The sequence below is a fragment of the Hyperoodon ampullatus genome (genome assembly GCF_949752795.1).
Source record: "Hyperoodon ampullatus genome assembly, chromosome: 13".
NCBI classification, from domain to species: Eukaryota; Metazoa; Chordata; class Mammalia; order Artiodactyla; family Ziphiidae; genus Hyperoodon; species Hyperoodon ampullatus.
The window spans coordinates 20,172,264-20,199,423 of NC_136926.1; the positions used below are offsets into that span (position 1 = coordinate 20,172,264).

General features: G+C 42.5%; 1 protein-coding gene across 3 annotated transcripts in view; it reads left to right on the top strand.

Moving 5' to 3' along the window:
- Positions 1-1,909: 1,909 nt before the first annotated feature.
- The window catches only part of GRK3 (G protein-coupled receptor kinase 3), a gene marked incomplete at both ends in the record, with an annotated part of 119,642 nt that continues 94,391 nt past the window's right edge, over positions 1,910-27,160 (top strand). For 2 of the 3 annotated variants that reach the window (XM_079717068.1, XM_079717069.1), the window contains 2 exons: positions 1,910-2,022; positions 25,843-25,919. In XM_079717068.1, the coding sequence (XP_079573194.1) occupies positions 1,910-2,022; positions 25,843-25,919 (190 nt within the window). Of the gene's footprint in view, positions 2,023-6,991; positions 7,082-25,842; positions 25,920-27,160 lie in introns of those variants that run through there. The other variant, XM_079717070.1, reaches the window with a different exon arrangement.

Here is a 27,160-nt window from a genome sequence, read left to right on the forward strand (position 1 = left end):
CCCTTGTCATTTTGGCTTTCTGCTGCCTGACCAAGCTCCTTTGACTCACGTGCCTACTTCTTACACCCCTCTTGTTCTTCTCTGGACAACTTCACTGAATACTGTGCGTTAGGTCTTGAGAAGCATCTGGTAAAACTGGCCAATTGTGATGGGAGGCATACAGGGAAAAAGGTGGGGCGGGGGTGGCTCAGTGGGAGAGGGAGAGAACAAAAGAGGGCAGGGTTGGGCTTTCCTGGTGGCGCAGTGGTTGAGAGTCCGCCTGCCGATGCAGCGGACACGGGTTCGTGCCCCGGTCTGGGAGGATCCCACATGCTGTGGACCGTCTGGGCCCGTGAGCCATGGCCGCTGGGCCTGCGCGTCCGGAGCCTGTGCTCCGCAATGGGAGAGGCCACAACAGTGAGAGGCCCGCGTACCGCAAAAAAAAAAAAAAAAAAAAAGGGCAGGGTTCTTGTGATAACCAAATCAGGCTGCTTCTGCTGTGACATTACATTTAATGTCCAAAATTTGACCTTAACCATTTCTGATGAACTCTGTTGACCATGTAAGCTACTGACAGAACATTCACTCAAATCCTAGTAAAGTTGAGGTTCCTGGTGCAATGTGACCTATGTGGATGAATTTAAAGGATTTATTTTTAACCGATTAATTCTCAGCTCAAGTCTTTTTAAGACTTCCTGGATGCCCTTAACATCACTCCGGCCAGAGTGATGCGTTCTGAACGTGCACTTGTTTGTACTGCTGTGAAAAAATAAGAAATGAAAACCCCAGGCCCACGTGGGGAGTGGTGACACCAGACACCGAGACTGAGGATCAGGAAGCTGGAAATTCCCTTCTGCCTTGGTGTTTGGCCTCCGGCTTTTCCACTTCCCTATATGACCCTTGTGGTGGGTCTGTGCGCACAGTAGGGCTCCCCTAATTTGACGGTAAAAACCACAAGAGACAGAATACTAGTTCTAGTTCTCAGCGACCATTTAAAGATCCAAACCCAAACCTTTGCATGCAAGGGCGCGGTGACCACCTTGGGCAGACAGCTCCTCTACCAGTGGGCTCCAAAGGGCAGGTCCGCTCCCGTGAGGGAGCTCTCACCCCACTTTGCCCTGATTAGCTTGAGACAAGCAACCTTCTCCAGCTGTTAGGTTTCTCTTTTCTGAGTTTACAGGGGGGTGGAGCGGGTGGAGGGGTCAGGACTGAGGCTTAGGGGCTGGGCCGCGGGGCGCTGTTCACGGGTGACCCGGACCACGGGCTTCAGCGTCACCTGGGCAGACAGGTGAGGCCCGCGCATTTCTGGGGCCGCCCAGACCTCCTGGACCATGCTGATGGCCACTGTTCAGTTTGAGACACTGGCACAGAGACCTCCCCGCTGTCCCTTGCGTGGTGGGCGTTGGGTCCAGGGCGTCCCCTGCTCGCAGGGGTCCCGGAGGAGAGGGGGTCGTGAGAGCGCAGGGAGTAGCGGGCGGGAAGTCGGGAGGAGAAGGAGGAAGAGCAGGAGGAGACGGAGGAGGAGAGGAAGTGCCCGTGGCCACCCCGAGGGGAGGGCGGGACGGTGCCCGCAGGGACTGGGTCAGCGGGCGAAGCGGGGGCCGGGCCTGCCCGCTCCGCTCGGGCGCATAGGAGTACTGGCCGCAGGGCGCGCTTTCCCCGCCGACTCTCGCGGAAGAGGCAGGGGCGGCGGCGCGTGCGCGGGGCCGCGGGCGGCGCGCGGGGGGCGGGGCGGGCGTGAGGCTGAGGCGCGCGGGGTGCTGAGCGGGGCGCGCGGGGGGGCGCGCGGCGGGCGGGGGCGGGCGGGGGCGCGCGGGGGGGCTGCCCCGGGGCGGCCCCCCCACGTCGGGGCGCGGCGGGCGGCGGCGGCGGGAGCGCGTCCCGTCCGGGTCCTGAGGAGCCGCCGCCGCCGCCGCCGCCGCTCGCCAACATGGCGGACCTGGAGGCCGTGCTGGCCGATGTCAGCTACCTGATGGCGATGGAGAAGAGCAAGGCGACCCCGGCCGCCCGCGCCAGCAAGAAGATCGTCCTGCCCGAGCCCAGGTACCGGCTCCCCGGGCCCGCGCCTCCCCTCGCGTCGCCGCCCCCCGTGGCCGCCAGCGACACCCCGCGTCCGGGAGGGTCGGGCGCTCAACCGCCGCTGCCCCCTCGGCTGGCGACCTCGGGGAACGGGCGCTGCAGGGCCGGCCTCGCCGTTCCCGTCTCTGAAATGGGGCATCGGAGGGCTGTTGGGGGGACTCCGGGAGATAGCGCCCTGAAGTGCCCAGCGCGGCGCGTGGCGCGCAGCGAGCGCCCCAGCGAGGTGTGGTGAGGATGTGGTTGTGGCTTCGCTGGACCAGCTCCATCCCTGTCGCCCCTTCCTGCCCCATCTCTGCCTCTCGGTCCAGCTCCATCCCTGTAGTCCTCCCTATTTCATTGCTGTGGTTCCTTCCTGCCCCATCCCTGTCCTTCCAGCCCCATCCCTATCCCTGGCCCCATCTCTGTCATCCCTGTCCTCCCCTCCAGCCCCAACATATGGTCCCCCGCCTGCCCCATCCCTGTCCCTTCTTCTGCCCCATGCTTGTCTTTCACTTGTGCTCCATCCCGGTCGTTCCTTCCCTAGCTTCTGCTCCTGTCCCCCATTCCAGCAACGTCCTCCCCTCAGCTCCCTCTGGGCGCCTTAGCTGGGGAGTGCAGGCGAGTTGCCTTTTGCCCCAGGCACTTAAATTGGTGTTTTCAGTGCTTGCTCCCCTTGAGGTCCACCAGTCCAGTCAGCTTCCTGCACTCCTTTTCTCTTTGGTGCCTCCAGGCAGTAAGGAGTTGATTCTGACCCACCCGATTTTCTTTTTGGTACTAAGTGTGTCACCTGGTGACAGATCCACCGGTGGCACTTTATTAAAAGGTTGAAATGGGACTCACTTAAAAACGCATGTTGAATGGGTGATTCCAGGCAGGAATTTGTTGTTTAAATTACCAGCAAAGGGGCCGATTGAACTGGCGAGGGTCTTGGTGAGGTCCGTACCAAGTTGTAATTTTTGTCTCTAAAATGATTTATTATTGATGAAGTAGTAAACGGCTTGATTAGTTCATATCATTGGCACCACCCCAGAAAATATCATGCATCAGATTAATGGTGAGTTTCAAATAGTGTATCAAAGGATTAGCGCTGGATTTTTTTCCCCCTTAGCTTTCCTAATTAACAACATCATGAGTGGTACAGCAGATGTGTCTCCTTGACACTAAATAGCTCTTGGTCGATTGATGATAAAAAGAGGCATCTTCTTTATGGTGAATTTAAGACCATGCATTTTTGTAATATATTGGAATCTAAAACCAAAGCTATTCTCCATTTGAAAGCATCAGTTCTTCAAGCGTTATATACATCTAAGATTGCTTAAATGTTACCTTGACATAAGAAAAAAAAAATCTTTCTTGTGATGCTGAGGGATCCTCAGATTATTTTTACAAATCCCTGAGTCCAAGCCCCACGATATAGAAAATATCTTTCCCTTTGCGTTATTCGTTGTGAAAAGTCAAATTGTGTAAATGAAGACATGCTTCCTGGATGTTTTTGTCTCGCTTGCCCTTCATAGTCCCTGCCTCTTGTACATTTTGCAGGGAAAAACCTACTTTGATGAGCGAAGACAAGCAGGGAAAGTAAGAGAAGAGTGGAGGCCTTTTGGAGTGTTGTGAAAGCAACACTCCTGTTCCAGACTTTAGCATATCCGAAGCTCGCTGACGATCAGTCCTGTTTAAGATTTCTAGCAAGTGGGAAACTGTAAAACAGTAACCCCCAAATTAAACCTGAATTTCATTTTAAAAAAACCCTCTACATTTCTATAAATGTCATATATAGTGCTTAATTTCTTTTCCTCTTTTTCTTCCTTAAGGGCAGGGAGTCCCAAATATATAAAGTGTCTATATGTAAAATCAACAAATCTTAACTCATGGACAGGTTTTTTTTGGGGGGGGGGTGATATATAATATTACTAAAATTAGGAACTCCTGTTCATTTTTTTTCTTGGTGTTTTGAACTTAATGTGACTTCTGCTTTTTTAAATGTCCCACTTAAGAACATACTTTTGTGCTTAGGGTATTCACTTACTTGTGTGAAGGCCTTTGTTTTCGGTGGCATTCTTTGGTAATGCTTTCTTTTACGGCAGAATTAGTGACCTGCCAGCAGATTTCTCATGACATTTTAGAATTGAGACATATCAACAGGAGAGTAATTTTAGGAAGCAGCTCTTTAGTAATTGTTATTCTGTTGCTGTTTTGTTTTTAAATAGACTCTTGAATTAGGCCATTGGAACCTCCTCCAGAGATTCTAATTTGTTTTGAGTTTATCTCAACTGGCTTTAGTTTTGTGCTGTGACCATTTACATAGTAACTGCCACTCCTTGTGCTGTGTTAGGATTCTGGTACATAGAGATTATGAGGTAAAACATCTTGCACATTTTTCTCCACGACTGGATGGCGGTTAGTGGCCTACCTGCTCGATTTGGGGATGGGAGTGAGAGGTTGGGGGATTTCTAGCTCTGGTAAGCAAGTTAATTTCATGTTGAACTGCCTCAGCATCATGACTCAAATGACTAGTGTGATTTCACTCTTTGGTAAAGGATACAGGTAACATGTTTTCTGATAAGAGTTTCTGTTTCAGCTTCATTTTGGGGTAAGCCCTGTGATCACCAGTCTTGGGCATTCTTGAAGAAGAGGTTTAGGTTTAGCTTTGTATTTTCAGTATCTAAATGGGAAGCATAAAACTTGCCATTGGTCTATCCCGAGTGACTTTTCTTTCCAGCTAATTATTTGAAGCCACTGAGTATTCTTTGTGCTTCCTATTTCACTTACTTTGCCTTTTCCCCAGTTTTGCACAGAAAGGCAACAGAATGAAGCAATATCTAGCTAATTTCAATGAAGTGCGGGGTGTGCAGTCCCCTGCCTATTACGGGAGAATCTCAGAAAATGGAACATTCCGCCCTGGGGAGATTTTGCTTCTCTGAGATGGCAAGAGGCAGCCATTTTGTTAGGCTGACACATTATTCAGTTAACGAACCAATGAGTGCAAATTCTGTAAAAGTTGCCTGTTTGTTCAAATTATGTAGCTGCTTTAGTTTACTGAAACATTTGTCGAGCTAATGTAGCTGATGCAGAGGCCCAGCTCATTCATATGTGCATGCCAGTTGTTTTATGCCATGTTAGAGAAGAAACACTATTATTTAATAGGGTCTAATTGAGAAGCCAAGGCCTACAAAGGGTCAGCATCTTAAGCCCTGGAGGGTTCAAGGCAGCTTCTCCCCTGGGCTCATTACTCTTGTAGCTTTTTCCGCACAGAGTGAAATTCAGTTGACTTGAGGTCACACACACTTAACAAGAGGTTGAGTCACATAAAATCCATCTTTCCTCTGGAGTTTCATTTCTGTTCAGTGGACATTGAAAATTTGGGATCATCCATCACAAAGCTTGTCCTTTCCAAGTATTCACACGCTATGATAGGAAGGTCTGAAAACATTTTAAAGAGCCTTTATAAGTTTCCGGGAGCATTTTAGACAGTCCTGAAAAAGGTGTGTGATACTGTTTATTCCGTTGATTCAGTACCTGGTTGTAGAGGTGTTTTCCTGAGCCAAGCAGAGGGATACTGTGACCACCCTGGCCACAGCCTCTTCCTTCAAGGGGCTTACAGTCTAGAGGCAAATACACTGGGAGTTGAGAAAGATGTTTACTTTCATGTGCAATTGCTTGAAGATTCTATTTAACTGTGGACAAGTAGCACGGAGTGGCTTTTTGTATTCTGTATTCACGGAACACATATCTGCTCAGTGTCTTATAGTAATTTGTTAATGATCTCCTTTGAAGAGCTATTTAGCTGTAATATATATAGTAATATGGTAGTGTGCATCTTCCTATTTTTAAAACTATCATAGGTAATTGATCTTGAAAAATAGCCCTGTTTTCTACTGATGTGGAAATGGGGTTTATTCTCTAATTTCCCCAACTCCAGTCAGCGAGTGAGTGGTGGGTGACTTGAAAGATTCCCCGCCGTTTGGGTTGGAGGGTATTCTATGCCTGCAAGCCCAACTCTGAACCGAAAAGTCAAGGTTGAAAGAAGGAACAGACTTCAGGAAGAAAGCACTCTTTATCGTCGATAGGAGCATTTCTATGCATAAAACAGTGGTAGTGTTCTTGCTTCTTTTTCTCTATGCGACACTTTCCAAATGTAATTTGTTTTGACCTTTCAGTTATTACTTCATTCTCGGTCAACGTTAATTTGTGCCAGCGACTTGAAGATGTAAGTGTGGTGTGCAATCGGCAATTCTTAGAAATAGACATTCCAGTGCAGTCAGTTTGGGACCCAGAATATGCCCAAGTCAAACGTTGTGAAAGACTTTGCATCGAGAGCCCAGTCGATGTCTTTGAGGTACAGGCAGTCCCAGCTTTTAGAAGCGATGTGTTCTCAGAGACAGCCTCTTAAAAACACCTCCTCGGTACACTGAATCGGGCTTTGCCAAACATCTGTGTGGTCGGGGACGGACACTGTTGGATCAGATGTCACAGCTCAAAGAAGGGACGCTTCCGTCTTTATCATGGCAAGCAGAGTAAGAGATGCCACGGAGTAGAGAGGGCACCCGGGGTCCCTGCAACCCCGACAAGCGAGAGAGAAGTTTAAATTCCATGAAGTAGTGATATGATAACTACCATTTGCCGAGAGCTCGCCCTCTGCCAGGAAGTTTGCATCGTGAGTGCATCTGTTCCCCCCAACGGTCCTATCAGGTCGTTAGCATCAGCTCCGTTTTCCCAAAGGAGCAGGTGCTCAGGGAGGTTTAGGAACTCAGTCCAGGTGACAGCTGGATGTGGCCGAGGCAGGTGCAGGATTCAAGCCCAAGGTTCCCAGAATCTGGGTCCTTTCCACCTCGCTATGCCGTCTCACCAGAAAGAATAGCGAACACCCTCACGTCTCATTTTGCAGGGAATGGATGAAATAGCGAAACTTTTTTTTTTTTTTTTTGGTTGGGGAAAAATCATTCTGCGTGCCGATTCAATCAGCTGCCAGGGCGGCATTGGGAAAGTCAGGACCGACCTCAGAGACTGATCGAGAACAGCTATTCCTCTGGGACCTGCAAAAACGGTAATTATGACTAAGTGAATAAGCAGTTTCTGCCTTTTTCCCAGGAGGAGCTCGGGGTTAAATGCCTGTTCTGTTTAATAGGAGAAGCGCAATCTCGCTGCTGTTAATGAGAAATTGTATAATAATAGACCGCCTCACCCCCTGGCCACCCAACAGGATTTCTCTCTCTTATCATTTAGAAAAAAAGGGCAGCTCAGGCTGCTTACCTCCCACCCGCCCCCCACCCCCAATTTTCCATATCTGAGAAAAGGGTAGAAGGGACAAAACAATATTTTTGGCTTTATTTGCAATAAAAATCACTTTCTCATTCAAATAATCTTCCTCTGTTAATAAAACTGTGTATTTGAAGATGGCTGTAGGTGAAAATGCATTCTGTGTGCCTGATGGTCTGTCCTTATTCTCTGGACTTGAGCGGTGGGGAAATGGAAATGATGTACTTGGCAACTTTTGCTTTCTGGTTGTTGAATCATTTGTCAGCTAAGTCATTTGCATGCTAATGAGGTTGTTCTGGACCGCCTCTGCTTCTCCTCTTTTTCACTTCATTATCCTTCTCTGTTTTTATCACTGATTAGAAGTTAGAACCCCTGGGCCTTTTTGGATTGCTGTATGGGTCTGAAATGCAGCAGGCTCCCCATATCCTGTAAATATTTCTCGTAATTTTGGAAGTCTTCTTTTGGGTCACCTGTGCTTTGGCTTCAGTGTGAAGCCAAAGCACATTGTAATACTTTATAGGACCGTAAAGAAAAAGCCCCTTAGAGAATACAGTGAAAATATTTTTGCAGCTCGTATATTTTGCGACTGATTGTTTGGAAGAGTCAGCTGTGACCCAGCCTTGGACTTGCACTCTTGTTTGCTCTCATTTCCTTCTTCCAGGGTTTCAGGAGCAGGAAAAAGTGATTATATGAAAGTAGCCCGGCCAGACCTTTATCCTTAGTGAACTTGAAGGCCAGTTGTCATCACTGGCCCCTCATTTTCCTGTGCCCTCCCTCCTACCTGCCATACTGTACTAAAAGAGAAAGTTCTAGACTAGGAAGTATGACCCTGATTCCACTGGCAATTTGCCATGGGCCGTTGGTAAGTCACTTAAATTCAGTTCAGTATTAAATTCAGTGTATTCAGTTTCCCCATCTGTACAATATGATATCTATTCCTTTTTGATCACAAAATGTCCAAATAAAAATCTGTCTCTTGAGAGCATTTTCTATCCATACAATACATTTGTGAGCAGGAGAGAACATTCATTTCAAAGACAGAAAACTCAAGAGAAAAAAGATTGGAAGCAGTGTGAAAAGATAATTTTACTTTAATTTACACCATAGGTGGTGGTGGTTGTGATTTATATGCATTATGAGACATAACACCTTAAAAAAAGTACAAAACAGTAGGAGATAAAAGCAGTATTGCATGGAGACCCTTGTGCCATGTGCTCAGAGGGGGCGGGCCCGGGAGGCAGGACTTCTGAAAAGTTAGAATGTTGACCCCTAGACCCATAAGTAGGTGAATTTCCCAGATTTCTCCTCAGTGTTCTTCCTCTAGCTGTTTGTTGTAATACTGTTTGTCTAGAACCTTCTGCATGTGGTGCTTTGCGTGGTTCTTTTCCTCCTTCCTCCCTTTTTTCTTCCCTCCTTCTTTCCCTCCCTTTTTCCCTCCCTTTACTTCCTTCTATCCATCCATCCATCATCCAGTAGGCTCTGGGCTATATTGGCTTCAGTACCTAAGAGTTCACAAGCATGCCACTTTTAAATATAGATAACTAAGCAATTAAGAGAGTTGACATCCTCAAAAGGTCTTTGCTTCAGTAAAATGCACCAAAAATCATAATCTAAAAGCAGCTGGCTTCAGTGTATTAGGCATAAGGTGATGCATTCTGGTCTTCCTCAGACATTCAAAGATCGCATCTTAATAACATAGCATTGTCATATCTCATGTTTGAAAAGATCTTGGAGGGCATCCAGTCTAGTCCTGCATTGGGTGGGCGACCTCCCTCTCTAGCATCCAGCCAGAGTCATCTTTGGGGAGCATCTCTGGAAGCTCCGCGGTGTTGGAACGCTCTCTTGTGATTCATTCTGCACACAGGTCTCTTGCTCTCCTTTTGTGGTCTTGCAAAACAAGTTTAATCCCGCCCCAAATGGGTCTTCAGACATTTGAAGGCAGCTACCCCAGCCCAGAGTGGCTGCTATGGGAAGCTGTCCCCCGTTCCTTTAGTTGTTCCTCGTATCATGCTGAAGTCTGCACGCTGCTCTGTAATCCACGGTCATCAGTCTGAACATTACCTAGCTGAGTAAGAATATTAAAATTTATGAAGACTAAAAAGGTATCTGCAGAGTTACTGTAATGAATTTAGTGATGGCAAAACTGTTAAATCCAAAATCAAGTGTATGGTCAAGTCCCTCTAAAAGTTCCATTATAGGGAGAACCTTTTTGGTTCCTTGAATGATTTTAAAATTCATTATACCGGTTTAATTAGGGGATTGTTTCCATTAGTCAAAGTTTGGAAGTTAGGCATGGGTTTTGTGACAGTGACTGCCCTCTGCCAAGTGCTAAGTGAGTGCTAGGCACTGTGTATTTCTTAGATAATCATGGGCTAAACTATTTCAGGAAGAAAGCGAGCTTCAATTAAGTTGAAAAGATCATCTTCTGAGGGTTAGAGAGCGTATGTTTCATATATTCCAAAACTTACAACTCTGGTAGCTGTGGAAAGCAGCAGGTTTCTTCATTTGCAGCAAGAAAACTTTCTTGAGTAACACCTCCTTGGTATTTGTATTTTGTGTCATTAAGTCAGTCCGTTGCTCTTTATTATCTAGAAAGGTAACTGGTTATATTTTCAGGTCATTTCTTCTAAATTTTCTATATCTGTATTGCTTTCAATAAGGATTTACGTTAAAAATGAACTGAGATGGGAAGGCATTTACACAGCTGTTAAATACTGCAGGCTTTCATTTTGCATCATGAAAATGTCTAAGGCTTTGATGACATTTTCGATGTATCTTCTTTGAAAAGTACAAGGCTTTTGCTGTTGGGTGTAAGGGTGGGGGGCATCTATACCCCATGTAGAAATGGAACTAACCGTAATAGAAAAGGTCAAGGGACTTTCATATTCATCTTTTTTTTTTTAACATCTTTATTGGAGTGTAATTGCTTTACAGTGGTGTGTTAGTTTCTGCTTCATAACAAAGTGAATCAGCTATATATATACATATATCCCCACATCTCCTCCCTCTTGAGTCTCCCTCCCACCCTCCCTATCCCACCCCTCTAGGTGGTCACAAAGCACCGAGCTGATCTCCCTGTGCTATGCGGCTGCTTCCCACTAGCTATCTATTTTACATTTGGTAGTATATCATATTCATCTTTAAAAGGCCCTGCTTTTTTCACCTACATGTACTGTTTCTTTTCTCATAATGACACCCTAACTGGGACAGGGATTACGCAGTGAATCTAATCATCACAACATTAAGCATAGAGTGTAAAGTTTTCCTGCTCTCTTTTTGTGTTCCATTTTGGAACCGCTCCTTCGGTTTTGTTTCCAGTGGCCGTGGAGGAAAATTTATTATTTTATGCAAAACATCCCAAGTAGAATTGGGCTAGGAGGGGAAGGTGTTCTCTGCACAATAGTAGTTTCTAAGCAAGGGATGAGTGGATGCTTATGTTAATAACCACCACCACCCCACCCCGCCCCGCCCCTCCAAAGACAAAACTGTACGAGTTTTGTGTTCAGGGATTTCTTAGGGTTTAATCATTTGGTTTTTTTTCTTTTTTTTTTTTTTTTAATTCCACGTGGAGAATCAGCCAGCATCTTTATGTTTGTGTCCTTTAAATAAAGTGCCCTGCTTGAGAGGGGATTGGTATTTCAAATTATTATTTTTTTAAAATTCGGGTTACTCTGTAAGAGAGGCTTATTTTCTCTGGCCATGTCATGCTGGAACAGTTTGATGAACTAGAGGCTGGACGCTCCTTCCTGTAAGATCAGAATTTGAAGTTAAACATTATGGCTTATGGGTGTCTCACACGTTTCTGATATAGGATAGATGGTGGCAGAACAGTAGAAGAAGCCAGACTCCAGTTTTGAAGGGCCTCAGCGGTTCTAACCTGATAAAATTCTTCCCCTGCTCTTAAGAAACATTCTCCAGACCTGGGGTGTGAATTGGATCAGTATTAAAATGATCATGATGGGAGATCTACTTGCTGGGCTTAACAGTTAGGTCTGACTGTGTTAACTTATTAAACCCAATGACATCTGATGGTCATCTGTTTCATATTTATGCAAGAGATTTGAATTCAGAGTACAAAAAACACCACTAATATAGTGCCTTGTAGTTTTACACATATTGACTCTTTCTTGTTAGTTTTTACAGTTATTCTCTGTAGTTGGTAGACATTTGAAAAAGAAAAAAGAAAATTACTCCAGACATGTCCACGTGGAGACATTGAGAGGGGTATTTTGTCTGTTTGGGGGAAAGCTGGTACTCTCCTTGGACACCAGTGTCTTTCCTGTGGTCCTGGGGGCTTCCCCCTGCCCTTCAGACTCAGAAACTGGATTCTGTCATGGCACTGAGTCTCTCTCTGCCTCTTACTGTGAAGTTCACATCAATCAGCTGAGTTGGCCCAACTAACACCTTCTCTTCTTCGAGCCCGGTGGTTCTTATTTAAAGACCCCTTTGAGAATCTGATGAGGTAGAGGCTCCCACCCTTCCAAGTGCACTAACTCACATGGTCGATTTACCTGAAAAGCCAGACTCTAGGTGGAGTGTCAGATTTGCTGCTTTACACTCAGCACTCATTCTCAGGAGCCTTGATGCCTGAAGTCCCCATGACCTGAGAGTTCCCCCCTGCAGGCGGCCCTCGTCGAAGTGACGCTGTCCTCAGAAGGTGACACAGGTGGCACAGGCCTGTGGCTGGAGGGGTCAAAAGGCCTAGCCCCCTGGCTCGGCAGCTGCAGAAGCTGGGACCAGGTCATTTCTCCACGGGGTGGCTTTACCTTGGGTGTGGAATCCTGGAATTCCCTGACAGTGAGAGGCCCCTGTCCACATATTCATGTTTCCTGCTCTAACTGGTGCCAGGCCCCCACTGGATTCGATAACACAGTCACTGAAGCCACAGCTTGTTAGCCGAGGAGCCTTTGGCATCTCTCTGCCCTTTGTGTTATGTGTTGATTTAAAATTTTCATTCTCCGAGGGCAAACTTTTCCCCTTATTTTCAGATTCTTGGCAACGGCTCCACAATACTCATCATCCTCATTTTAGGAGGAAGTTCAGGTTCAGAGAGAAGCTAATTGCTCAAGATCACCTTGATAGCAAACGGCACAGTTGAGCCTCAGTTCAAATTCTGTGCATCTTAATAGCCAACCTCAGACTACCTTCTGCCACATGAATCTTCTAAACAAAGAAGTTTCTTGGATTTGGGTGGAGGAACATTGTCAGTTTCAGATGTTAGTAACACAGTTTGAAAATACGTTGTCTTCATTCAGTTGGGTGATCTACTACAGGGATCTGACGAGGTGATCCAGTAGCTCACATATAGTGATACTTTCATTATTTTCCTACCTCAGACACACTTTTGTAATTTCAGATGCACCCTTATTTCAAAAGCAAAATTAAAATTCACGTCTCTCCCTGTCTGTAGGTAAATGGGGATCTTTGGCTTGAACATACTTGTCAGTTACTCTAGATGCAATAGGGATTTTTTTATGTTACATTTATTAATCTTGTTAGTAGTACCTTCTAAATTGTGGTAGAAAATTAATGAAGCAGGTTGCCTATTAAACCTTCATACAGAAAGGTCGTTGAGCTCATATTGGGATGGAGTTCTGTTTGTCAGAGACACTTTAGTGACTCCATCCACAACTCAACTTCTTCACCTGCTATCCCCCAAAAATAAATTCCCCAAGTAAAACGCCTTATTGATCACTGCTGGCAGTGAAAATGGAGCACCAACTCTGTCTCTGGAAAGCGGCAATGAAAAAGGTAAAGAATTAAGCATTTATCTTACCTTTCAGTACGAACTACATTTTAAGCTAACCAGAACTCCCTAGTTGGTCATGGGAGATTCATCTTTACAGAAGAACAACAGCAAATCAGGAGGAAATTGCAGCAAATCAGAAGGAATGATGGAATTAGAAAAAAAATCATCATTTTGCAACTTTTACTGAAAGTATTGATTTAGGCAAAGATCATCAGTGTATGAAACCACTAAATGAAAGGTAGATGGGGGAATTTTAAATGGAGAGGTCAAACTCTCACCATCTGAATTTTTTTTTTTTTTTTTTTTTTTTTTGCGGTACGCGGGTCTCTCACTGTTGTGGCCTCTCCCGTTGCGGAGCACAGGCTCCGGACGTGCAGGCTCAGCGGCCATGGCTCACGGGCCCAGCCGCTCCGCGGCATGTGGGATCTTCCCGGACCGGGGCACGACCCCGTGTCCCCTGCATTGGCAGGCGGACTCTCAACCACTGCGCCACCAGGGAAGCCCTCACCATCTGAATTTTTACAGCACTAACGTTGGGGCTCAGGACAGGCCGACCCCAAAATAGGCCAAAGTGGCATACTGATTATTTTGAATTAAGGTTACTTAAGAAACGACCAGTGGAAGAAGAACACTTTGACCCTCCTTTGTCTCCAGAAAGCAGGAAATAAATCTCCCATGTGAAAGGTACCCTCCCGGCACCAGGAGGTAGAGAGACATCCTTATCACCAGAGATTGTGAATTCAGGGCTGAAAAGGCTGTATAAACAAACCCTGTTATTACTTCTTCACTAATTTAGGACCCCAAGCCCAAATGTCTTTGTCTTGTCACTTCTTCACAGGTTTATTGTTTCTTTGTCTAAGAAGTATAAAAGCCACCTGCTTTGGTCCTTAGGTCCTATTTCTGTGAGACTTCTGTACGTATGAATTAAATTTGTTCTTTTCTCCTGTTACTCTGTCTTGTATCCATTTAATTATTAGACCGGCCTAAAGAACTCAAGAAAGGGAGGGGGGAACTTCCCCCTCTCCAACACTGAGGAGAAATAAATGCGTCTCCTTGTATGAGGCAATATGAAGACTATGTAGTGAGTATTCCTGCCCCCAAAGGTGGACTTGAACGGACTCAAGTTCAGAGCTGACTTTCAGCTTACAGGACACACGGAGGTAGAAGAACAGATTGAGTGACCTTATGAGGAAGCAAACAGGCAAATCCAGAATGGGGGCCATCCCCCAGGACTGCTGTCCTGGTTTCCTCAGTAAGTCACTGGCACGAAGATAAAAAGTGGGTGGTGGGGATGGAGGGGTGCTCGAGAGTAAAACAGATTTCAGAGATATAATAATCAAATGAATGTGTGGATCTTGATTTGATCTTGATTCAAACCCAACTATGTGAAAGACACCTCTGAGAGAATCCTGGAAATTTGATTTAGGAAATGGGTATTAGATCTTCAGGATTTATTGTTATTTCCAGGGTGGGGTTGGGAAGTGATAACGGATCATGTTTATTGGAAGGAAAATGTCCATAGTTTTTAGAAACGCAGATAGAAGTAGTAAAGGTAAAACAATATGTAGTCTGAGATTTGCTTTAAAATGCTTTAAAAAAAATGGAGGAAGAGTGAAGGGGAGGAAGAAAGTAGCAGAGTAAAATCTTGATAACTGTTCCTGAGGTGCTGGCTGACGGGTTATGGGCGTTCACTCTACCATTCTCTACTTTTTGCATGTTTGAAAAATTTTACAAGAATTTTTAAAACCAGTAGAGAAGATTGCTTTGTGTGAGGATCAAGGCTATCTTCGGGTGGGGCTGACGATAACCTCGTTGTTGTCCCAATGTCACATGTAACCAGCACTGGTGACTTAGGATATAAATTCCTGTGACACATCGCATGGAGATACAGAACGTCCAGCATCTCAAATAACAGACTGAAGGAAGGCTGGTGTGCTTTTTGGAAACTGCATTAGATGGCTGAAAAAGAGCCTCCGTGACACTGATTGCAAAGATATGGATAGAGTTGTAATAAATGCATTTGCAACCAGAGTTCTGACTCATCCAAGTCGTGTGGACAGATTTACAACCTTTTGACTGGAAGACTTCTCACTGAAGGATGAGAAAAAAAAAAAAAACATGGAAAAAGTTTATCCAAGAGAGAAAGCATATTAAGACGTGAAACTTTAGAAAACTGTATCCATTTACTCACTGAGTATGGAAGACTTCACTGAACCTCATTCAGTCATGAATATCTATTAAATCATAGCTCTGATGTTTACATTTAGCAGGAAAAAAATAATAACCTGTGCTATTTAAGATGATCTATCTTGTAAGCATACTTTCCATGCCTAACGAGACTCTGCAATGTAATTCTCTCTCACTGAGGTTACTTTAACAACTTTCTATTTTTAAATTATGTGACTATTAACTTGTCAAAACATTTCAAAATAATTTCTTTAAAAGAAGTGTTTTCTAATGTGTTGCTCTAAACCAGACCTCACCAAAAAATTACCAATAAGACTGGTATGAAGAAAAACAAAACTTTAAGAGAAGTCAAAACAAATCTGGATAAATGGGAGAGTTACAAGGTATTTCTAGACAGGAAGACTCAGTACTGAAAAGATGTCAGTTCTCTTCAAATTAACCTATCCCAATCAGAATCCATGTGAGAATTTTAAAGGATGTGATAAGCAGATCCTCATTCATCTAGAAGAGAAAAATGGGCAAAAATAACCAATAAAATTTTGAAAAAGTTAAACAGCAGGGGTCTGCTCTACTGAATATAAAACATTGCTATAGGAATTAAAACAGTGTGGTCTTGTTTCAGGCACAGACACATAAGTCTTGTTTCAGGCACATAAGACACAGAAGTGGCAGAGCATGCAAAGTCTCCTGTATATGCATATTTATATTCATCTATATAGTAAAATTTGAATTTGGCTTATGAGCAAAGGTAGCATTTTGAGTCTGTTGGGGAAGGGATTGTGCGTGATAGCTGGCCATCGGGTAAGGTTATAACCCCTCCACATTGTAAAAAAATAAATTCCCGAGTGTCTAATGAGATAATCATCAAAATATTAAAAATAGAAAAACATGAGAGAATATATTTTTATTACTCTGGGATATAAAGGGCTGTCCCAGGTGAACCCCAAACCTGGAAACCATAAAGGAGAAAATGAATGAATACATGACACAGATGAAGAGTTCTCATGTGATAAGTGGTATCATGTACCAAATTAAAAGATGAGTAGTTGAAAAATTCCATTGGATGATCTTATATGGAGCATGTTTTACTTTGTAAATCTGTTTGCCTAGAGAGTGCTTGTTCTCTGAGGTTCTGGCCTGGTTCACATTATCTTAGGGAAGAACTGTGGGAGGGAGACAAGGAAGCTCAGCAATTGTATCCAAGTCAGCATTTTTGCCAGTTGTAGAAACAAAATGTCATCTGTCAGTCCTTGGAAAGGAAGTGTTTGCTTTATATATTTATTTATTTTTTGGCCGCACTGCAAGGCACGTGGGATCTTAGTTCCCGACCAGGGATCGAACACGAGCCCCCTGCAGTAGAAGCGCAGAGTCTTTACCACTGGACCGCCAGGGAAGTCCTGCAGTGTTTGCTTAAAAAAAAAAAAGCCATGAAAAGCTGGATATTAATCTCAAGGGTGGTAATTTAGGTATTCTCGCGTAGTTAGAAAAATAAGTGAGTCCAAAAGTGGAGGCTGTATGTTGTCTGGCAGTTTTCTCTGTGTGTGTGTTTTTTTTAACCTGCTGCCGTCCTTTGTCCGTTTCCTTCAATTATTCGGTACAGGCTGGCATGGCTTATCAGATGCTGCACGAGTGGTCCCGTTGCTTTCTCTGTCACCTCATCTTTGCCAGGGGCCCCTTGGGATCTGGAGTTCAGCTGTGTTGCACTAGACTCTGTAGGCCCCTGTGATTGCCCCTGTTGACACGTACCTGTGACACTGCATTGGGACTCCCTGTTTACTCCACGTCACCCCTCTAGATATGGCCCCCTTCAGGGCAGAGACCGGGTGGACCCACTGTGTATTCTGACTGTCATGCACAGTGCCTGGCTTGTGGAAAGGAGACACTTCCTATCTTGAATGAATGAGTGATTAAGTGAACAGGGGATGGATACGGAGGTGTGTATGTTTACAATACATTGTGGGAAATGATACAGTGGTGCCATCTGACATGCAGTGGAAACCGAAGTAAGAGGGCTTGCCTCTGCAGGGGTTGGCGAAGGCCAGTGACCCTGACCTGGATCCTGGAGGCTGAGCAGGTTTTCACATGAGGAGAGGCATTAGTGGGAATGGCATTTTTACGGAATTACAGAGCAGTGAAGAAATCCTGCGTGGCTACCGTGTGAGGACAGAGGGAAGATATGGTTGATGAGGTAGCCTGGGGCCTCTTTGGAAATGCTCCCCATAACATGCCAGGGAGTTTGGACATTGGGCAAAATGTGAGGCCCTTGGGATCTTTTTTTAAAAATTTATTTTATTGAAGTATAGTTGATTTACAATGTTGTGTTAATTTCTGCTGTACAGAAAAGTGATTCAGTTATACATATATATGCATTCTTTTTCATATTCTTTTCCATTATGGTTTATCGCAGTATATTGAGTCTAGTTCCCTGTGCTATACAGTAGGACCTTGTTGTCTATCCATTCTCTATATAATAGCTTGCATCTGCTAATCCCAAACTCCCAATCCATCCCTCCCCCTATCCCCTTCCCCCTTGGCAACCACAAGTCTGTTCTCTATGTCTGTGAGTCTGTTTCTCTTTTGTAGATAAGTTCATTTGTGTCATATTTTAGATTCCACATATAAGTGGTATCATATGGTATTTGCCTTTCTCTGTCTGACTTACTTCTCTTAGTATGATCATCTCTAGGTCCATCCATGTTTCTGCAAATGGCATTATTTCATTCTTTTTTATGGCTGAGTGATATTCCATTGTATATATATATACCACATCTTCTTTACCCATTCATCTTTTGATGGAAATTTAGGTTGTTTCCATGTCTTGGCTATTGTAAATAGTGCTGCTATGCCTTGGGATCTTTTAAATGAGATAACTCCATGAAAAATGGCGCTTAGGAACAAGGAGGATGCTCCCGGCCCTCCTACGGACTCTCCTTGGCTCCAGTTTTCCCATCCTCTGATGCTTATTCCACACAGACAGCAAGGTAGCCATCAAATGAAGCTGCTTCTCTATTGTTGCTGATGCAAACGTATTTTGAGAGAAAGATAAATGGATTAAAAAATGATTATTGTAACCAATTTGAAGGGATGGTTTAGATCACAAAGTTTTAGTAACTCTGATTAGGTAAACTTGATGAACCCATAACTTTGTTCATCCTTCATATTGTATCTATTCAGGGGTAACTTTTGTATTGATGGTGTGGTTTTTTTTTGTTTGTTTGTTTTGTCAGTGAAATTCAATTATGTTTAGTGGCACTTTAATATTAGGTAATATATTGCAAAAGAAAAGGCATTAAAAACAGGATGTGGATTGTCAAAATATTGGAGGAAAAAACACAAAGGAATTCACATTTAGCTTAATTGGGTTGTGGTCTCCTGAATATAGATCATCTCATGCGCTGTTGTTTAATGCTATGCAAATTGCATACAAGACTTTTCTGCCAAAGATCTGGTGAACCAAGGAACCTTGGGAAGAGCTGACAGTATGAAAGAAAGCAGTTTCCTTTTGGGGGAGTTGAATCTTGTTATGATTGCTTAGTTATCCTGTCTTAAAAAAAGCCTGCCTTTTGGGTTTCTTGACGGTTGTAACGATAACAGCTCTTATTTGGGCAGTGCTTCTAACAAAGCCATCTTGCTTGAGCTTCACAACTACCTTATGCATGACTAGTTTTTTTTAGGTGATGTCTCACATATTATTTGAAATATTTGTTTAGACGGATTTTACTTTGGACATCAGAATAGAACAGAATTAAACTTCACATAGAATATAGAGACTTGTAATAATGGGAGGTATCCATAGTCATCCTTTGGCCAGTAGAGAGCAGATATCTGCTCTTTAAACTACTTTAGTAGTAGAAAAAAATTTTAAATTATGATACAGTATTTATTATACTTACCTTGCATTTATGTAGCAGAACCCCCATAGGTCATGACAGGTAGGGTTGGTATATCACCAATCAGTTGGTATTAAATTTTAAAAAAACCATTGTGCCTCCAATCAGTATAGTATTATACATAGTAAGTATACATGCTCATTTTGATGAAGAGGTGTGTAAAGTAATGGTCCAGGAATCTGGAGGCCATATTTTGATTTTTTTAAACTTTCTGTAATGAAAATTTCAAACATGTACAGGAGAGAATCATACAATAAATTTGTCACCACCACTCAGCTTTATCAATAATCAACACGTAACCAATCTTGTTTCATCCATACATTGTTTCCTTTAGGTTATTTTGAAGCATACCTAGACATGATATATATCATTTCATCTGTAAATATTTCTGTATTTCTAAACGATAAGAGCTCCTAAAATACCCAGCATAAGCATAACACATTGCTACTGCTAAAAAAGTGATACTTGCTTAATATCATAAAATATTCAATCTGTATTCACATTTCAATTTTTTTACAAGAAATTTTTTTTACTTGAATTGAGTTTTAAATAAGGTTTGTATGTTACACCTGATTGTTATTTCTTTTACGTCTTTTGTTGAACTATAGGTTCCCTATCATTTTCCCTCTTGAAATTTTTTGTTGAAGAAACTGGGTCATCTGTTGTGTAGAGTTTCCCACACCCAGGATTTTGCTTATTGCATCCTTGTGGTATGATGATGATAATAATAATAAAATCTCCAGCTTTATTGATGTAATTCATGTAAAATAAACTACACATATTTCAAGACTGCCCCCAGATGCCAGCTGCAATATGTGTCTAAGGTCCACCTGCATTTCTACCTAACTGACTACACATTTTGGGGTTCCCACGACCTTCTTCTTAGGTTTGAGATTTCACTAGAACAACTCACAGAACTCAAGAAAGTCCTACGCCTATGATTAGTTTTACTGTAAAGGGTACAACTCAGGAACTGCAAAGTGGTTGTTACGTAGGTCAAGGACTCATGGGAAGGAGTGGAGTGCAGAGCTTCCACACCCTCTCCAGGAGTGCCACCCTCCCAGCATATTGACGAGTTCATCAGCCTGGAAGCTCTCCAGACCTCATCGTTCTAGAGTTCTTATTCAAGTTTCATTACACAGGCTCCATTGATTAAATCATTGGCTGTTAGTAATTGAACTAAGTCTCTAGCCTCCTGGAAATCAAGTGGTAAGGCTGAAAGTTCCAATCGTCTAATCACATGGTTGGTTCCTCTGGCAATCAGTCCTATCCTGACGTTATCTAGGGGTTTTCCAAGTCACCTCATTAGCACAAACTCAAGTATGGGTGAAAAGTGCTCCTTATGAATAAGACATTCCTGTCACTCAGGAAATTCCACCGGTTTTAGGAGCTCTGTGCCAAGAAGCAGGACAGAGACCAAATATCAATACGTATATTTTTAATTTTACTGTATATATCATTTCCAAAAGTTTGATTCTGCCTCTTTGTTATCAAACAATATGTACTCTTTTTTTTTTTTTTTAAGACGTTGTGTTGGGGGGCTTCCCTGGTGGCGCAGTGGTTGAGAGTCCGCCTGCCGATGCAGGGGACGTGGGTTCGTGCCCCAGTCCAGGAGGATCCCACGTGCTGCGGAGCGGCTGGGCCCGTGAGCCATGGCCGCTGGGCCTGTGCGTCCGGAGCCTGTGCTCCGCAACGGGAGAGGCCACAGCGGTGAAAGGTCCGCGTACCGCAAAAAAAAAAAAAAAAAGATGTTGGGGGTAGGAGTTTATCAATTAATATATTTATTTCGGCTGTGTCGGGTCTTTGTTTCTGTGCTAGGGCTTCCCCTAGTTGTGGCAAGCGGGGACCATTCTTCATCGCGGTGCGCGGGCCTCTCACTATCGCGGCCTCCCTTGCTGTGGAGCACAGGCTCCAGATGCGCAGGCTCAGTAGTTGTGGCTCACGGACCCAGTTGCTCCGCGGCATGTGGGATCTTCCCGGACCAGGGCTCGAACCCGTGTCCCCTGCACTGGCAGGCAGATTCTCAACCACTGTGCCACCAGGGAGGCCCCTCTTTTTTTTTTTAAATCTGGCTCCTTTTACCCAGAATAATTTTTTTGAGATCCACCCATGTTATATCAATAATTTATTCCTTTTCATTGTTGAATATTATTACATTATATGGATATCCACTCATATTTATCCATTTGTTCACCTACTGGGGGCACTTGGGTTGTTTCCAGTTATTGATCATCACAAATAAAGCTGCTGAGAACATTCATGTACAAGTCTTTGTATGGGTGTATGCTTTCATTTCCCTGGGGTAAATACCTAGAAGTGGAATTGATGGGATTTTATAGTGGTTTGTGTTTAACTGATTATGAAACTGCCCAATTGTTTTCCAAAGTGTTTGTTTCGTTTTACATTCCCACTTGCAGTGTATGAGAATTCGGGTTATTCCATGTCTTTGCCAATGTGTGATACGGTCAGTCTTTTCAAATTTTAGCTACTCTAATAGGTGTGTAGTAATATCTCATTGTGATTTTAATTTGCCTTTTCCTAATGACTAACGTTGTTGAGAATCTCTTCATATGCTTCTTTGCCATCCACATATCTTCTTTGGTGAATTGTCTGTATGCATGATTTGCCCATTTTTTTAAGAGGGTTTTTTGTTTTGTTATTCTTCAACTTTGAAAATCCTTTATACATGCTGGATACAATTCCTCAATCAGATATATGATTTGCCAGCATTTCCTCTCAGTCTGTGGCTTGTCTTTTAATTCTCTCCAGTGCTTTTTTTTTTTTTTTGCGGTATGCGGGCCTCTCACTGTTGTGGCCTCTCCCGTTGCGGAGCACAGGCTCCGGACACACAGGCTCAGCGGCCATGGCTCACGGGCCTAGCCGCTCTGCGGCATGTGGGATCCTCCTGGACCGGGGCATGAACCCGTGTCCCGTGCATCGGCAGGCGGACTCTCAACCACTGCGCCACCAGGGAAACCCTCTCCAGTGCTTTTTGAAGAGCAGAATTAAACCAAAATTCAATAACAGAAGGATATCTGGAAATCTCCATATATCTGGAAATGAATCAACTTAGTTATAAATAACTTACAGTTCAAGGAAAAAAATATCAAGAGAAATTAGACAATAATTTGAATTGAATGAACATGAAAAGAGACTATTAATATCTGTGAGGTACAGTTAAGTCAATGCCCAGAGGAAATTTTATAACTTTAAATGATTATATTAGAAATGTTTAAATTCAGTGATCTGACTTTTTAAGAAATTAGAAAAGTAGCAAATTAATCCCACAGTAAGTTGTAAGCATTTAAATAACAAAGAGTGGAAATCAATGAAATATAAAAAATATAAATAATAGAAGAAAATGAATGAAACAAAAACTAAAGATCAGTACAGTTGATAAACGTCTGCCTAGATTGATCAAGGGAAAACTAAAGGAAAACACAGTTTAACAGTATAAAGAATGAATGAAGAACTGTCACTAAATCTTACGGACATTAAAAGGGCAATAAAGAAATATCAAATTTCAGTAATTTGACAAATTGGATGAATTGGACAAATTCCTTAAAAGATAAAAGTTACCAGTACAAGAAGGAATAGAAAATATGAATAGCCCTATATCTATGAAAGAAATGGAATTTGTAATTTAAAACCTTCCCACAAAGAAAATTCCAGGTTCAGATGGCTTCACTGATGAGTTCTATCAAATATTTGAAGAATGAATACTGTCTTACACCAACTCTTTCAGAAAAATTAAATAAAGGAATAATTCTCCTCTCATTTTATGAATCATATTATCTTGATACCAAAACCAGAGAAAGCTATTATAAGAAAAGAACAAGACTTCTACACTGAAAGCTATGAAATAGTAATAAGAGAAATTATAGAAGCTTAGATAAATGGAGAAATATGTCGTATTTATGCATAGTACACTTAGTATTATTAAGGTTAATTTCCCCCAAATTGATCTGTAGATTCAACAAAATCCCCATCAAAGCCTCAGCAGGCTTTTTCTGGGAAGAAATGTCCATGTTGATTTATAAAACTTATATACAGTGAACCTAGGATAGCCAAAAAACAAAAAAACAAAACCAAAAGCAATAAAACAAAGTTGGAATGCTTAGGTTACTAAACCTCCTGATTTTAAGACTTACTAAGCCTAAAGCAATCAAGATAATACAGTATTTTTGTAAGGATAGACATATAGATCAATGCAACAGGATAGTCCAAAGATAGACCTACACATATTTAGTGTTGAATCAACAAAGATGCCAAGAAAATTCAATGGAGAAGGGATAGTTTTTTCAACAAATGATACCAGAACGATTAGGTATTATAAGGAGAAAAAGAACCTTGGTTCTTACCTTGCATCGTACACAAAAATAACAAATGGATCTTAGACCTAAACATAAAATCTAAACTTTAAAATTTCTAAGGGAAAATATAGGTTAAAATCTTCATGACCTTGGGATGTGAGAGATTTCTTAGCATAGACCGTCTACCAAAGAAATAATCAGCACATTGGAACTCATTAACTAAACACTTGTTCTTTTAGAAGGACTTCATGAAGGAAATGAAGAGGCAAGGTGCAGAGTGGGAGAAAATATTATTAGGGAAATGCAAATTAAAGTACAAATCAAAATACTACTACACACCCAACAGAGTGGCTAGAAGTAAAAATATTGACAACCGAAATATTGGCAACTGGAACTATCATATATTGTTGGTGGGAATGTAAAATCCTACACCCAGTTTTGAATATGGTTCAGCAGTTTCTCATAATGTTCAATATAACTCACCATATGACCAACAGTTTCACTTCTAGGTATTTACCCATGAAAAATGAAAACACATGCCCGTAAAAAGACGTATACACAGATGTTTAAAGCAGCTTTATTTGTAATAGCCCCAAACTGGAAACAACCTAAATGTCTATCAACAGATGAACAGATAGACAAATGGTAGAATATTCATACAATGACATACTACTTGGCAATAAGAAGGAACTGAATACTTATGCACACAACAATATGGATGAAGCTTGTTTATGCCAAGGGAAAGAAACCAGACACAAAAGATGACATATTGTATTATTTATATAAAATTCTAGAACTACAGCAAGTCATCTTTTTTTTGTTGTTGTTGCGATACGCAGGCCTCTCACTGCTGTGGCCTCTCCCGTTGCGGAGCACAGGCTCCGGACGCGCAGGCTCAGCGGCCATGGCTCACAGGCCCAGCCGCTCCATGGCATGTGGGATCTTCCCGGACCAGGGCTTAAACCCGTATCCCCTGCATCGGCAGGCAGACTCTCAACCGCTGCGCCACCAGGGAAGCCCCGCAAATCATCTTTATTAACAGAAAGGAGATCAGTAGTTGCTCAGATCCTAGAATTTGGGGAGATTGATTGCAAAGGAGCATCTTTTGGGGTGATAGAAATATTTGATATCTTGATTAGAAGAGTATTATATGTGAAAAACTCATTTAACAGTACACTTAAATATGCATTTAATTACATGTAAATTATACCTCAGTTAGTTTCAAAAAGTAAAAAAAAAAAAAAGAAAGGGATAATGCCACATTGTTGCCCATCAGTGGATGATAGAGATTTAATTTCTACTTTTTCCATTTGGATAATCGCTTTGGGGGTTCACTTATTGAATAATCCCTCCTTTCTCCATTTTTCTGCTTTGCCACTTCTATTATGTATCAGGGTTCCATGTATGTGTGGGTCAGTTTATATGCTTTCTGTTCCATTTCCTTGGTCAATTTGTTTATCCTGTCTTAATTACTTTAGCTTCAAAATAAGCCCTTTTATCATCATTCTTTTTCTTCAGAAATGTCTCGGCTATTCTTGAGCCTGTGTTGTTTTGCATACACTTTATAAAGAGCTTATGTTTCCGTGTTGTATGAAAAATCCTATTGGAATATTGATGGGAATTGTATTGAGTTTACAGATGAATCTGGGTAGACTTTGAGTTTCTGCAGTATTAAATCTTTCCATTCCTAACTGTGGCCTGTCTTTCCACATATTAAGATCTTCTTTACTGTCTGTCAGTACAGTTTGTAATTTTTCCCTGTAACATTCCTGCACATATTTTGAAAGATTTATTTCAAGGCATTTGATGTTCCTTATTCTGGTGTAAGTGAAATCTTCCTTCTAATTATGTTTTATCGTGGTTTATCATTGATGTATAGAAGTGTGATTTTTTGAATATTAATATATCCAGGGAACATTTGCTTTTGCTTTAGAAAGAAACTCATTCATCAATTAGCAGAATTTGTCGTGAGTGTGTACGCTTTTAATATTTTTGTAAAGTGGTGGTGTTGAGGGAAAGCTTCCCCAAAGTCCTTAAGTTATTTTTCATAGTCAAGTCTCTACATGTAAGGTTGGCCCTGAGTCATGGGAAGAGGGTACTAGCTGGAGCTGTGGTGTTTCCAGCTTTAAATTTAGTCAGCTGTTTATGCAATCGTGGGTGTCAGTAAGAGGCATCTCTCGTCAAGCCAGTATCCTTTTTTCGGGCATATTTTTTATTGAGGTATAACTGACAAATGAAATTATTTATATTTAAAGTATACAATGTGATGATGTGATATACATATACATTGTGAAATGAATACCAAAATCAAGTTCATCAAGCCAATATCCTTGAATGAAGACATCCATGTATCTTCCATTCTAGGGATGGAGGCTGTCATTGTTAAAAACATGTCACTCTTCTCTTTTAGTATCCGGAGTGTGATGCAGAAGTATCTCGAGGAGAGACATGAAATCACTTTCGACAAGATTTTTAATCAGAAAATTGGTAAGCCTGCTTGTTTGTTTGGCAAACTGTAATTCCAGTTGTGGTATCGGGTGGCGCCACAATAATGTATAAATGCAGCCCCTAATGCTGTTACATGCTTTATAACTCAAGCTGGGGATGAAGGAAATTGCATGTAATTAATAAGATACTAAATGATTACTTATGTCCCTAGTAATATCTCTTGTAAGTAAGCTATTGGAAAACAGACTAGTTTGGCTGTAAGCTTTAAGACAGTTTGGGAGGTTCCCCAAATCAAAGGATTGGGTACTTGGAAACCAGAAAGAAGCTCTCTTTGGACCCATGTCTGAGGTCCTCAACTTCTCTCACTGATCTTGTACGTTCCGTGATCACAGGGGGTTGGCATGTGTCTTCATAAACCTCACCCCGCTGTTGTGTCTGCTTCCAAAGTGTGGGGCTGGCTTACTTGATCAGTTCTCATGGGTTTATGGGTTTTGTTTGCTGCTCACTGTTGTCAGTTCCACATCAATTTCCCTTATTCCTGTGGCTCCATTTGCAATCTCTACTTAGCTGGTCACCAGGACTCCCCCTGTTATGTACACAGAGCTCATGGACCCATGCCCACCTCTGGCTAGCGCTGGTCTCAGTCTATGCAGATGTGTGGTTGTGTAGGAGTGCTCTGTGGTGACCACAGTTAGTGCCCTAGAGAAATTAGGACTGGATAGGAATTGCTTTAGTGGGAATTTCAAGACCCACAAAGAAATGAGACACTGTATTCTCACCTGCCTTCTGAAAAACTGGCAGTTTGTTTAAAGGTGACTATCGGCTGGGTTAGATGAGAGCTGTTGTCCACCTGTTTTTTTTCCCCATTCCCCAAAATCAGTTCCCACTGTCCAGAAATTTCCTAAGCAATCTTTTGTCCTTGAGGCTAAGATTCATCATTTGGTCTGTCATCTGGCTCTGTTGTTAACTTGCCCACAGTGATGTAATAAGCAGATCATGCTAGAGTTTTTCCATGAAATCAGCATAGCTGAATACAAGAGACCAGGAAGTCTCTTTGCATCTTGTTTGCCTCCCACAACTGCTCAGAGAAGGTTTGCGGAGGAACTGTGTCTGATTTTTTTAATTAACTTAATACTAGAGGATTACTCTGTTAAAATTTCAAGAAATTAAAGTCTTCCTAAAGTTTCCTGGAACTCTGCTTCTGCATGTAGTTCTGTTTCCATGATTCATAGACACAGGCTGGGACTTTCCTGGCGGTCCAGTTGTTAAGACTCTGCGCT